Consider the following 13,971-nt stretch of genomic DNA (forward strand, 5'->3'; position numbering starts at 1 on the left):
TGTTGACCATGCCGTCTTCTGGCATGTTATTTTAGAATTTGTATCTCTGTGACAGCATTTTTCTAATTCTGTACTTTAAGGTGCACCAGTATCCACTATACATGACTGGGATTCTCTTATTTAGTCATTTTTTGTGTGTTGAATTGGACGTTTGCTTAAAGATACAAGTGATTGGTACCTCCCTGGTGGTGCAGGGGTTAAAGACACAGTGCTGTCAAGCTGTTGCCAGCCACTATGGCATGGGTATCATCTCCAACCAGGGAGCTGACTCACACGCCGGACCTCTCCTGTTTCGTCCGCTGCTCCCCTCAGCAGTGTATTTCAGTAAGTAGCCTGTTCTGCTCCCCACTCTGACTCTGGTGAATCCTTTCACTCCCACCCTAGTTCTTCTATGTATAAATAAATAAATCTTAAAAAAAATTGATGTGGGTCCTCCGTAGTGGCACAGTGGGTTAAAGCACAGCACTGAGAAGCTAAATCCACTTCAGCATGAGTTTGATCCCTGCCCCGGAGGTGACCCACATGGTGGGACAGACTTCTCCTGACCCCTCACTGCTTCCCTCAGCAGTGTACTTTATCAGTGGGCCTGTTCTGCTCCCCACTCTGTCTCTGGTGAATCCTCTCACCGCTCCTGCACCTCTGGTCTGCATCCCAGTTCTGTATGCATAAATAAATAAATCTTTAAAAAAAATTGATGTGAGTGCTTTATGACTTAATAAAATGGACAGCAACCTAATATTGAGGTCCATATGTTCTAGTCTTAAAGGATATCTGAGTTTTTCTTAAGCATAGGGGCACTAATCTATCTTTCTCATCTACTTTACAGTGTCTTTGGTAGGGTTAGGTGAGAATCTGTGCGTGGAAGTGCTTTTAATTAACAGTGTTGCACAAAATTGAAGGATTTTATTTTGTAAGCATGACTAGTGTCTGAGGAATTTCTTAAAGTAAAAAAGGGAAACCAAAAATACCACACACATAAACAAGGAGATTTACATGGGAAATGAGTTATGTGTTTAAGCTACATGTATAGAAATTACAATATGCTAAAGGTCTAAAGTAATAAATACTTAAACAGATGAAGAAGTAAATAAATTGATCTGTTATTTCCATATACTCTACCATTTCTACCTTGGCTGTGTTTTTAGGACTTGTGTACATCAATGGCAGAATCCTCCAGCGATTCAGACCACTTCCGCTCTCGTGACCGACTGAATCGATGGACTACCAGGTCAATATACAGAGACTCTCGAAATCGCCCTACGGTAAATGTCACCGAGAAGGTCAACACTATAACAAGTACTTTACAGGTCAGTTATAATGCTCCTGTTTAGATTTTTGTGTAGTTTAAGTTGAGAGATAGTTTTGATCAGTTGCATTAATGTTTTCTTGCTGCTGTAAGAAATTACCACAAAACCAATGCCTTAAAATTATTATTTTTTTTTTTTTTTACTGTTTTTTAGGTCAGAATCTGACACTGGTCTCATTCCTCTAAAATTAGAATGCCAGTAGGACTGTGTTCTTTTAGGAGACCATAGCACTTATCTGTTCTTTTCCTTTTCCAGCTTCCCCAGGCTGCCCACATTTCTTATCTTGTGGCCTCCTTCTTTCATTTTCTAACCCTTTAAGTGTGGATTGAGTCCTTTTTCACATCCATCCCTAACTTTACTGCTTCTGTGCTCTTTTTTTTTTTTTTTAAAGATTTACTTATTTATACATACAGAACTGGGGCACAGGCCAGAGGTGGTGAGAGGATTCACCAGAGACAGAGTGAGAACAGAACAGCTAGACTGACAAACTACATTGCTGAGGAGAGCAGTGGGTGAGACAGGAGAGGTCTGCTGCACCATATGGGTCACCTTCTTGGGCAGGGATCGTATTCATGCTGAAGATACTGCTGCTAACTTCATAGTGCTGTGCTTTAACCTGTTGAGCCACTACGCAGGGCTCTTTGCATCTGTGTTCTGATGAAAGGCGCTATGTGACTACTTACATTGGGTCCATCCAGTAAACCAGAATAATTTCCCTATTTCACAATCTTTACTCAAATTTATAAAATTGCTTTTACCATGTAAGGTAATGTTTGCTTAGATTCTGGGGATTAGGCTAGGACATCTTTAGGGACTGTTGTTTTAACAGAGTTAGTAAAATTATTGATTTATATGGTAGGTTTTGGCAATGTTTTAGGATAAGGTAATGTATGTGTGTATATATATATATATTTATGTATTAAAGTAATATAAGGTAATATAATACACACACACACACACACACACAGTGGGGTTGAAACCAGTAGGAATTTTTATAGTTTAGTTTCTCATGTACATGTACCTTTAGAGAAGTTGCTCAGTTGCTCGTATTTTGGCTAGGTAGATTATTCACAGATGATGAATATTTGGATAACATTTTGATTTAAATATGATAATTTTAGGTTGACCTTTAGCAGTGAAGTTTGAATTGAGGTAGTTTTCATTCCTTGTACTGAAAGGGCTTGGAAAAAGAAGTAGACAGAGGGTCACACAGTCACACCGGGAAGAAAACTCAGGACTTTTTTCCCCTACTCATTAATCTCTTACTTTTGGTTTGACTGGATAAGCATGGATTTTAGTTTTTTAATTGCTTTGGGTTGTATGTTTAGCTAAGAAAAGGTTAATTTCTGGTAGAAAGGCTGTAATTTGATTTTAAACTCAAAGACTTTTTAAACTCATATTAATATAATAATGGATTTTTAGAGTACAAATCCTTTTACTTTCCCACCTGTTACCCATACTAGTTATATATATATATATATATATATTTTTTTTTTTTAAAGATTTATTTACTTAGGCATATAAAAACTGGGGTGTAGGTCAGAGGTGTGGGGTGTGTTGGGAATGATTCATCAGAGACAGAGTGGGGAGCAGAACAGGTGAATCTACTGAACTATACTGCTGAGGGGAGCATCTGCTGTGCCATGGGGGGGGGGTTAGGGAGAGGTGGGTAGCTTCCCAGCCATTGATCAAACCCATGCCTTGAATGCATGCCATAGTGGTTGGCAATAGCTTGATGTCACTGAGACTTTAATCCCTGTGGTACCAGGAAGGCCCCTCCTTGTCAAGTATATTTTTAAAGAAATGTCTCCATTACCTCTGAGGTGAAATCTAGCATATTCATCTGGGAATGAATTTTTGTTGTGATTAGAACTAAACTTGTTTATAGCTAATGGTTAAAAGATACTTTTTTCTTCTAATAAGTTCTGAGGTGAATTAACAGAAATAACATTGACCTTATTGTCTGTGTTTATACACAATTTATTAGAGTTGCCCTTTCAGCATTCCTTTTTTATAAAGAGGGTGTCAATTAGTTGAGATATACCAATTGATACTTTATGTTTTTATAGTTGACTTATTATGAAGTCTTGGCTGAGGATTTAAATGATGTACTTCAGGTTTCATACAGGTAAACTGCAGATGAATTTGAGCTTCTCTCTCAAGGGTGTTAAGATTTGACATTTAGTAAGTACATGGATATCCAACTTAAAACTATGGTATGAATTATGCCAAATACTGTTTGGTGGTGATTTTTTTTTGACATACTGCTAAGGTCAATTATTGTTTAGAACAATCCATTTTTCTTTCCAAAGGACACCAGTCGGAACCTGCGTCAAGTAGATCAGATGCTTGGACAGTATCGAGAATATACTAACGGACAGGCGGGTACTATAGAACAAGTAAGGATGTTTACATTTATCTCCATTTTCTCTTACTTTTTGAGGAGTAGGGCTATGTGAACAGCTTTGACTTTTAGACTACTTACCATTTTGTAGTATAGGCCAACATGTCACATGAATTGCTAATTAGGTTATCCACAACAGACTTTGCCCTATTGAATTTGAAAGCTTTAAGACAGAGTGAAGAATTCAGAACATTGATTAAAATGAAACTCATTAAATTTGGGCTACAGATACCTAGATACTTATCATGGGGAGTTAAGAATTTTAAGGATGGTTTGCTTTAAAGTAATATATCCTTATTGAGTAAATAGTAAAACTCCTGTCTCATTACCCTTCTCAGTCTCATTTCAAAGAAGTAACAGTTTTGAGAGTTTCTTACATATCTTTCTTTACATTTTCTGTATAAAATTACATTTGGTTACTTTAAAAACTGGAATCATAAAATGTATGCAACACTTTTTCATTGAATAAGATGTGTTATAGTATCTTCTATTTGACTCTACCTCATTTTTTGAATAGTTAATGTTCCATTTTAGCTGTTGATACATGAGGTATAGCAGTGATTTACTATTGTACACATATTTTTGTGTATTATGTACTATTCTTGGAAATAGAATTGCTGTGCTAATGAATATGTGCACTTAGAATTTTGCTAGATATATCAAAATTGCCCTTTCAAGAATTTCTAATTGTTCTTCCATGAGGATGTAAAAAGAAAAAATTCCTCAATTTTCTGGAATAAGATGAATATTTTCAATTAATATTTTGCTAATTCCGTCTATTCTCTGGAATTTACTTAGTGTCTTAGACTTTTGGAATGCCAATTAAATTCATTCCTTCATGTTTCCTATTATGAGTAAATGTTCTAATAAGATCAATATTTGTACCATATGATTGTCTTATAAATAACTGCTGCACTGAATTGTCACATAACTTTCAAGTTGTGATTGATGATTTATTACTTTCTTATTACAAAGCATAAATAGAGTCATCATTATTTGCTTTTATTAGAAGCTAATTGCTTGGGTACTGGGAAATATCTTCTCTCAAATTTTTCCACTACTTTCATTTAGAGAATGTACTTGAGCTTTTTTGTACCTATAGATTATTTTATGACTTAGGTTATATTTGAGAGATGGAGCCATAGATATTCAGGTAACTCATGCATTAACTACATTAATAATGTGAGTTTATGCTTTGCTTTTTATTTAATCAGTGAGAAATTAATAAGCCTTACGAATTAGTATCAGAGAACAAACCTACTTTGTCATGGTGAATATGGTATGGTTATGGTGAAGATGGTTATGATAGCAAATTCTTACGATCAATTGGGAAATTAAATTACGTGTTAGAGTAGAGATTGCTAACCAGATAAATACTTAACACACAAAATCTATTCTATTATGTTATTAATCCTCTGTGGTGTCTAGTAATAATGAACTTTGGGGGGAGTGGTTTTATTCATGTGAAGTAGAGACTCAAGCATTCTTTTGTGGCCTTCTGAGTAGATGTGCATAAATTCAATACATAGATTGTAGAGCCCCTCACATAAAAAATAAAGCACAGGAGGGCAGATACTTATTTTTGCTTCAGGCTGATCCATAGTCTGATCTAGAATTTCCTCCTTCATTTTCCCAAAATTTTTTTTCTGTTAAAACAGTTGGTTCTAAGATTTTTTCTCTTTAGCATATCAGAGGAGTATGTCATTCATTGTCTTACATGACATTGACTTGATAGGGCAGTAAGTTTCACTTTTCACCTGTAAGCTATCTTGGGGAGTATCTACCACAATCTCTGGGAAGCTATGCAATACAGAAAGAGTTTGTCACAATAAGTGATTGTGATGGGCTTGCCAGTGAAAACTGTCTTTTTAGCATTAAAATATTTAATGCTATGGAATATATCATATCTGATAATTGCTGTATCAGTTTAATCTGTTTTGACCAATGTTCAAGCTGTTAAAAATTTGTCTTTCCTGGGCCTCCCTCTTGGTACAGAGGTTAAAGTCGGCACTATCAAGCTATCACCAGCCACTGCTGCAAGAGTTTGATCCCCAGCTAGGGAGGTGACCTACACAGCACTGCGGACATCTCCTGTTTCACCCTCTGTTCCCCTCAGCACTGTGTTTCAGTAGAACCACCTGTTCTGCTCCCCACTCTGTCTCTGAGTCCTCTTAACCCCTGTACCTCTGGCCTACATCTCATTTCATGCACACACAAACACACACACAAATTAAAAAAAGTTCCCTTTGAGAAATTAGCATTTCTCTTTTAAAATATAAGAAATTTCCTACGGAATGAGGTTAACTCTTTTGCCCTAGGAAAGAAATGAACTTTAATTATTAGCTTAAATTTTACAAATGATATAGCTAAACCAAACCTCAGGAAATGGGTATGGTATATATTTAAATATTTTATTGGGTTTAATTTTGTGAACATAATTTGCTTAGATAAACAGAAGATAAATATTCTGTGCAATGTTTTCCTTCCTCAACAAGACAACTATGAGAATCAGTCCAGTTGTTTTTATAAGGTCTAAAGATCAAAAGTCATGTTAGATTACCTTTTGACTACTTTTTTGAAATGCCATCATTTCTCTGTTGTTCCCTTGAGTCTTTATAACCTATAACCCTACATTTAATTATTTGTTAATGTGAAGTCTTTTCTGAGAGGAGTTGTGTAACATTGTAGATCAGTGATGAGATTTTTGGGGTTTTGTAGAGAAGCAGCACCTACCTTTTTGTAGTCTCTTTGGGAATTTCTCTGAAAGCTTAGCAACCCAGGCACTTTTTTACCTTGCTCATTTATTTATTTGTTTGTTTCATTGCTCATTTATTGATAATTCTGTTAATGATCTTGTTGGCGCATGCTTCATCTTCACTTACAGGATAAAAAAAAGTGGGGCACAGAGTGGTTGCTAACTTGCCCATGGCCTCACAGCTACTCAGAGCTATTGATGTTATCTCTGAACTTAGTTAGCATCATGATTCATTTACCTTGTTGAGTCCCAGTCACTTGCATTTTCAAGATGCTGTGAATTTATATTACTGAAAATTGAGACTTTGGATTCAGAGTTTGAAGGGTTCTATAATTTATAACATTAAGGTAGATTTTGGAGATTATCTTCCTGATGGAAAACAGAAGTTCATTGTCACACAAGTCATTAGCATGACAGCTGGTATAATGCCCACAATGAAAGTTAGATGGAACAAATACAGAAACAGAAGTGGGGAAAAGTCTGGTGCTGAGGTAGGTCTGGCCTTAATGGATTGTTAAAGTTGGCAGTGCTAGTTGGCTCTTAGAACATGTAGTGGATCCTGCAAGTTGCTGGCACTAGCATCAGCTGGCCCCACTTTCCTAAGTGACAATCATTAAAATATTTTTACTAGCTTTTCTTGCTTACACTCCAGTAGTGAACTGTATTTAGTCAGATGACATCACTTAGGGTCTTTGGGCTCCAAGAATTTCATGGCTTTAAGAGGTTGTCATACTGGATTATTTTTTACACTGTGAATTTTTGTGGGTAGCCTGAGTACATTTGGGTCAAAGAGGACCTGTGGGGAAGGTTTTATTTTAAAATTTACTCTGAAGATTTGAAATATAAACTCCTGTGTTAAATAATGCAGTTGATTAATTTCATGTTGAGAGTATTTCTAGAACTCTCTGTTTCTATTCATCAGTGAACAGGATATGTTTTTGTGTTACTGGTATAAAAATGCAATGCCCTCACAGAAGAATATTCAGCATAGAAAATTTATACCTTATGCATTGGAAATTTGGACTGTCACCGATGATGCTCAAGTAGTTAATACTGGATATTAAGGTCAAATATATGTCTCTCAATTCAAATCAGCATATTCATTAAGTTCATTTTAAAGATAAAGATTGTTTAAAATACTGTATTATCAAATTAGAGCTTAGAGGCTTGCATTAATAGGTAATTTTTATTTTCTAATTAAGTACTCTGAGTAAAATTTCCTTTAGGGCATAAAAGGGTGGTACCATCTGGCATATGAATTTTAGAAGACTTTGAATGTTAAATAAAAAAGTGCAGTGGGTTTCACTAGTCAGATATACTAGTGACACCCCAGAAGAATAGTATCAGTGGGTTAGAGCCAGGCATAGCCACTTATCTGAAGATCTGAAGATATCTGCCTGTTCTCTCTGGTTGAGTGTGGCTGATTGTCCCGAGGGTGAAATTGCTCACAATCTTTTAATAAATTCAAGGCTAAATAGTAAGAGTAATGTATAAGAAATTCCAATCACTCATAGGACTATCTTTTTTTGTAATTGGTTTTCAAATCTTAGGAATAAAGTTGAAAGAGTCACATGCCTAAAGTTTTATTACTCAGTCTTCCATGAAACTACTGGGCAGGAAAGTATTTTTTAATAGATATTTGCTTTGAGACTAGTAAATGTATACCTGGAAGTTAGCTTTGAAATTGAAGTCTGATTTTTCTTCAGGCACCATCTTGGTGACTTTGGACAGCGTAGATTTTATCATCTGAAAAATCATATCATCCCTAACTATAACTGCCTTTCATTGAAGTGGTCACAGTTTTAGATACTGGTAAACATTTATGTTCTTGTTATTTCTTCAACTCATCTAGTAATCTCTACCTTAAAGCGTTTAAGTCTTAGTATATGTTTAGTCTATTATAAGCACTCAGTACATGTTACCTTCTTTTTCTTGAATTCATTGGACCTAACTTCAGTTTCAGGTGTGTATTATTGTGACTATAATATGTTGTAGCATTCACAGTGATAGATAACATCTATTTTGACTCCAATGTGTGCTGAGTCAGGTAACATGATATTGCTCCCCTGACTTATTTTCATGAGTATTTTCTGAGTATTTCATGAGAAGTAGTTATGTTCACCGAAAATACTACTTTCTATGAGTGCTTGTTCAAAATGTTATGTGAAATTATTTTAAAGATAACTTTAAAGTTGTGAATAGAATACATGTGATATATGGACTTTTAGTTATAGGATTTCATTTTAATAGTTCCGTAAGTAAAAGTGATTTCTCATTGGTAAAGTAATTTCTGAATTTTAGGAATCTTACTGTGGTTTATATTTCCATAAATCAGCTTTTGGAGTGATGGTAGGCATAGCAGTTAGAGCAAATAATCTTTTGCCAAGTAAAATATAAAATACATTTTCACAACATATGTTGGGACCAGAAAGGCATGCAAATTATAAATTTGCACTTTTTAATTTTATGGAAGTTTTTTCCCTTCTCCACCTTTCCCTCCTCTTCTTAGTTTAAATAGTAGAAGATAAATAAACTGTAAGGAACCAAAGTAGTGCTGATAAAATTAAGTATACAACCAGTTTATTTTGCAGTGTGTTGCCAGATGAACCTTGGCATTTTGTAGAGAAACAGGCTGTGAAGGAAAGCCAACCGTAAAGCTTTGAACAATTTATGTATGGGTAACATTATTGTCCTGTATAAAATTTTTATTTACATCTGCCAATAATATTGCCTCTAGTGTGATAATACTAATACAATGGGCTTTCCAATCTTATGTAAAATAATCCTTGTATATTTGTTTCTTTTTAATTATTATTTTTTATTTGTCTATCATTGGCTTACAGCACTGTATGGTTTAGAGGTATAGATTCACGCCTTTTGTAGTGTGTGTTAATACATTACTTCTACCCCCAAAATACTTATAGTCTTCCAACCCAGTCCATATGGCCCCTCCCAAACTTTTCCCTTCAAGGTAACCTCAATTGTGCATTCACATTTCTAGGTTTGTGTTTGGTTTCATTTGATCTGTTCCCTGGTTTTATTTCTTCAAAGTCTACATGAGTGACATCATCTGGTATTAGTTTTCTCTTTCTGATTTATTTCACTTAGCTTAATCCCCTCCAGTTCCATCCATATTGTCACATCTGTCAAGGTTTCATCTTTTTAATTGAATAGTATTCTATTATGTCTATACACTGTCTTCTTAATCCACTGATCTGTTGTTGGGCACTTAGGTGGTTTCTATAACTTGGTTATTGTAAATTTTGCCACAGTGATCAGAGGAATGCATGTCCCTTTGAATTTGTGTTGTGTATTCCTCAGATAGATACCTAGGAGAGGAATTGCTGGCTGGTATAGTAGATTCATTTTTTAAAATTTGAGAAAGCTCCATGCTGTTTTCCATAGGGATCATACTAATCTATATTCTTACCTTTTCTCCACACCCTTGCTAATACTTGTTTCTGGCCTTTTTGGTATGGGTTATTGTTTCCTGAGGTGAGGTGCTGGTTTTATTGTTACCAGCTGTGAGGTGTTACCTCTTTATGGTTTAGATTTGCATTTCCCGGATGCTAAGTGATAAAAGAATATTTTTTACTAGCCATCTGTATGTCTTCTTTGCAGAAGTAGCTAAATCTTCTGCCCATTTTTTCAAATGCTAATTGTTTTCTTTTTGTTGAGTTGTATACATTCTTTGTGTATTTTGGATATTAGCTCTGTGTTACTTGTATAATTTTCTCCTACTCACTGGAGTATCTTCATTTTAATGATAGTTTCCTTGGCAATGCAGAAACTTTTTAGTTTAAAATCATCCCACTTGTTTGTTTTTGTTTTCCTTGCTGTTATGGACAACATTTAAAAAATCTCTTTTGCTCTCAATTTGCCCTGAATTTTTTCAAGCTGACCCTGAACATTTGTAAATCAAAGTACTTCTTTTTTTTTTTTTTGATTTGCAACATTATGCCTACATGTGAACTTACGACACAAACTATCTCTATGGTTGCCAGTGCTGTGTACATTATCAATGTTTCTTAAGAACTTGACTTAAGTGAAAGCAAAGTTAAATGGTTAGACAAAGAACTTGACTTAAGTGAAAGCAAAATTAAATGGTTAGACAAAGTATTTACACTCTAGTTTCTGCTCAACTGCAAAGAGGTAAATGCAGAATAAGTATACATGACCAAATTAACTTGCATTTCTACATATTAGGCAATATATTAAGGGACAATTATTGATTAAGGTACAATTTGGAGTAAAAGTATCTAAAAAAACTAAGTGGGATTTTTAAGTGTTTTCAGAAATTTTAATCTACTTGGTCGCTGTTTTTTTCAAAAGTTGTGTTTGTATAGAAGAAGCTAATTATTTGATTAACATTTGGTAGACATTTATATATTAGTAATCACTGTTTCAGTTTCTTTCTTTTATGGTCTTTTAGTGCATGTAGTGGTAGATCTCTTTCAAGAATTTATTAGTGACTATTATTATTATTAAATAGGGGTCCTCTCTGGTGATGTAGAGCTTAAGTCTCAGCTCTCTCATGCTGTTGCTACAGCAGCCTGAATTCTATCTTCTATTGCTGGCCAGGGAGGTGACCCACATGGTGCAGCAGACCTCCTGTCGGGCACACTGCAACCCTCAGCGGTGTATTTTAGTCAATCTGCCTGATCTGTTTCCCACTTTGTCCCTGGTGAATCCTCTCTTGCCTTGCATCCCTGGACTATGCCCTAGTTTTCTCCCAATTCTGTATAGTTACTCACTAGGCCTAGTCATTGCTGTAAGCAATGTGAAAATAAATCCTTTTGTTAAAAAAAGGAATGTAGAGTTCTCCCTGGTGATGCAATGGATTAAAGCACAGTACTGTGAAGCTATGGTAACCATGGCATGAGTTTGATCTTTGGCCAAGGAGGTGACCCACATGGAGTGGCAGACTTCTCCTGATCCACTGGCTGCCCCCTTCAGCAGTGTTTGTCTTACTAGTTTTGCGTGTTCTGCTCCCTGCTCTGTCTTGGGTGAATCCTCACACCCCCTCACCCCCACACCTCTGGCTGTACCCCAGCTCTTGTATGCATAAATAAATAAATCTAAAAAAAAAGAATGTGTATGAAATACACTGGTTTCTGGTGAAGCAGTTGTTGACCCTTCATATTGACCAAGAAACTTTACACATGTGATTCTTTCTCATTTTTTCATCTTGTCTTATTTTAAAGCTAAATTTCATTGAATGATTTACTTCTTAGACATTCTTGATACTATCTATGGAGTTAGTACTTACTTTTCTAGTGGCTTAAACCTTCTAGGTCAAGAAGCTTAATATTACGAATTTTGGAAAGTCAATATTTTCTACTTAAGAAAATGCAAAACCTAAGTTTCTGGTGAGCTAGTTAGCATAGCCTCCCCCAGAAAATGGCTATGAAACCTCTACAGAATGTATGGGGCAGGGATTGCGAACTTGAAAGTAAATGCAGCTGTTCTGGTTTTGGGTTTTTGAGTTATGAATTTTTATTAATCTTGTTTGGTCAAAAAAAAATACCAGTTCTTAACACAATTCAAATTTCAATAAACAGTATATTAGCAATGAGTGACTGTGTAAAGTACAAGTGTTGCTGCTTGCTTTTCAGTTTACACATTACTATGTAAATTACAAATTATTATTTTTGAACTCTTGGCAATTGATCACAGAGTGAAAATGTACATAGTTGAGTACCATCTCCTAGTCCAATGATAATCTTGGTAAATTTATAAAAAATAATAATTTTAGAAAGAAACTTCAGTGAAGATGACAGTGCAGCAATGAAATGAAAAAATATTCATACTGAAAGTGAAATTTGAATCATTTTATGGAGTTACAAATGAGATATACAGGAAAACAGCTCATAATGGGGATAGTAACATTGCTGCTTCTCATCTTGTTCCGTGATGCTGGTTTTATAGTATTTCAAGGAAGGGGAAGTGAAAGGAAATGGACTCAACAGCTGGTCAGTACACTGAGAGGTCTGTCTCATGAACTCTTTATAAAAGCATTCATTGAGCTTTCATCAAATTGCATCTATTTTACCATGATTACATTTTATGTGGTGTTTGTTGTGTTATTTCTACTTTTAAGTGTAGATTGTAAACCTATTACGTTTTTAGTTTTGTAGCTTAAGTGAATTTTGCTGTAATAATTGCTAGAGTAATTAGAAATCTACTTCATTCATTTATAAGTCATTTTTGATTTTTATATATCATATTGTTCATGGTTCAAATGACTTATGATAGCTTTTTAAAGAGTTTTATAGGAGATTGCCAAATATTTTGCCTCAGTCTTTGTATTACTTCTGAAATGATTAATTTTCCAAATTCTGTTAATCTTTCTAGATTTTGGGAATAATGTGTCATTTCTGCAATGTTTTTGTATGTCCTGGAGTGACTTTGTTTCTGTTAGGGATTGTGTGTGTGTGTGTGATGAACAAAAATTCATTTAGTTTTTAGTTACAATTAACTTGGCATTTATTAGCAAATAAAAGCATGTGCCAAGAAGGCTGGCACATTTTGCTTCTGTCATTGGTAGGAAAGATTATTTCAGATTACCTCTCCTACTCAGAACACAAGAAACACAGAAAAAAAAAAAGTAAAATCATGACAGAGCTATTAGGACAGTGAGAGATTTTATAGTCAAGATCTGACAAAATTGGAAGTGTAGAAGGGTGGGCCTTGCATTTAGGCCTTTTTTCCTCCCTCAAGGTAGTAGCCAATTTCAAAAGAGGTGATTTAAAGCAGCTGGGCTGGGATTAGAACCACCAGTAGAGACTCTTGGGACTAGGGAACCAAAACAGGGGTTCCCGAACTCTTTCAACTGAGTTCAACTTTCAGTTGAGACTTCATAGCTTACAGCCTAGGAGAAATGATGAACTGAAAATAAGAGAATTGATAAACTGAAAATAGCCCAGCCCTCACGGGGACAGAAGCTTAGTTAGAATCTTCTCTTTTCACTAATTGGATTGAGGTGATTTGGGATTTTCAGTGACCTTAGCAGTACTTTCTGCTAGAAGCAAAGCCAGATCCCTCCAGAAGGAAGAACTTTAAATGATCTCTCAAACTTTTCATATTTAAACAAAAAGAATAGCAGCAGTATTATAGATAAGCACAAAGAGGAGGGACAGAAAAGAGTCCAGGCACTCTAGAGTGGTAAAAAGATACAATAACTTAAATGCAAGTGGGTTTCCAGAAGGAGAGGGCGGTATAGAATGGTGTAGAAACAGTATTCAATCAGATGATTGGTTGAGCATTCATAATATGTAAAATTAAGTTACAGATTCCATGATTTCTGTGGGTCATAAATCAGTTAGCTACAAATAAACTCATAGTTGCATCGTAGTGAAATTATTGATAATCAGTGTTGAAGAGAGAATTTTAAAAATGTGCAGTTAGTAAATGCAGGTTCCTTTCAAATAAGAAGCAATAATAAAGAGCAGCTAACTTTGCATCAAAAGGGTCATGACCTCAGATTCAGTTAAAAAGATGTGAAT

At 35.2% G+C, this 13,971-nt stretch overlaps 1 protein-coding gene across 1 annotated transcript in view; it reads left to right on the forward strand.

The window, feature by feature from the left end:
- The first annotated feature begins 292 nt into the window (after positions 1-292).
- CEP128 (centrosomal protein 128kDa) overlaps positions 293-13,971 on the forward strand; it is a 173,644-nt gene continuing 159,965 nt past the window's right edge. The window contains exons 1-3 of the mRNA XM_012724388.1: positions 293-324; positions 1,146-1,307; positions 3,620-3,706. Of these exons, the coding sequence (XP_012579842.1) occupies positions 1,161-1,307; positions 3,620-3,706 (234 nt within the window). The 5' untranslated portion in view covers positions 293-324; positions 1,146-1,160. The remainder of the gene's footprint in view (positions 325-1,145; positions 1,308-3,619; positions 3,707-13,971) is intronic.

This window comes from Condylura cristata, unplaced genomic scaffold (genome assembly GCF_000260355.1).
Source record: "Condylura cristata isolate star-nosed mole 26May11 unplaced genomic scaffold, ConCri1.0 scaffold00013, whole genome shotgun sequence".
Classification (NCBI taxonomy): Eukaryota; Metazoa; Chordata; class Mammalia; order Eulipotyphla; family Talpidae; genus Condylura; species Condylura cristata.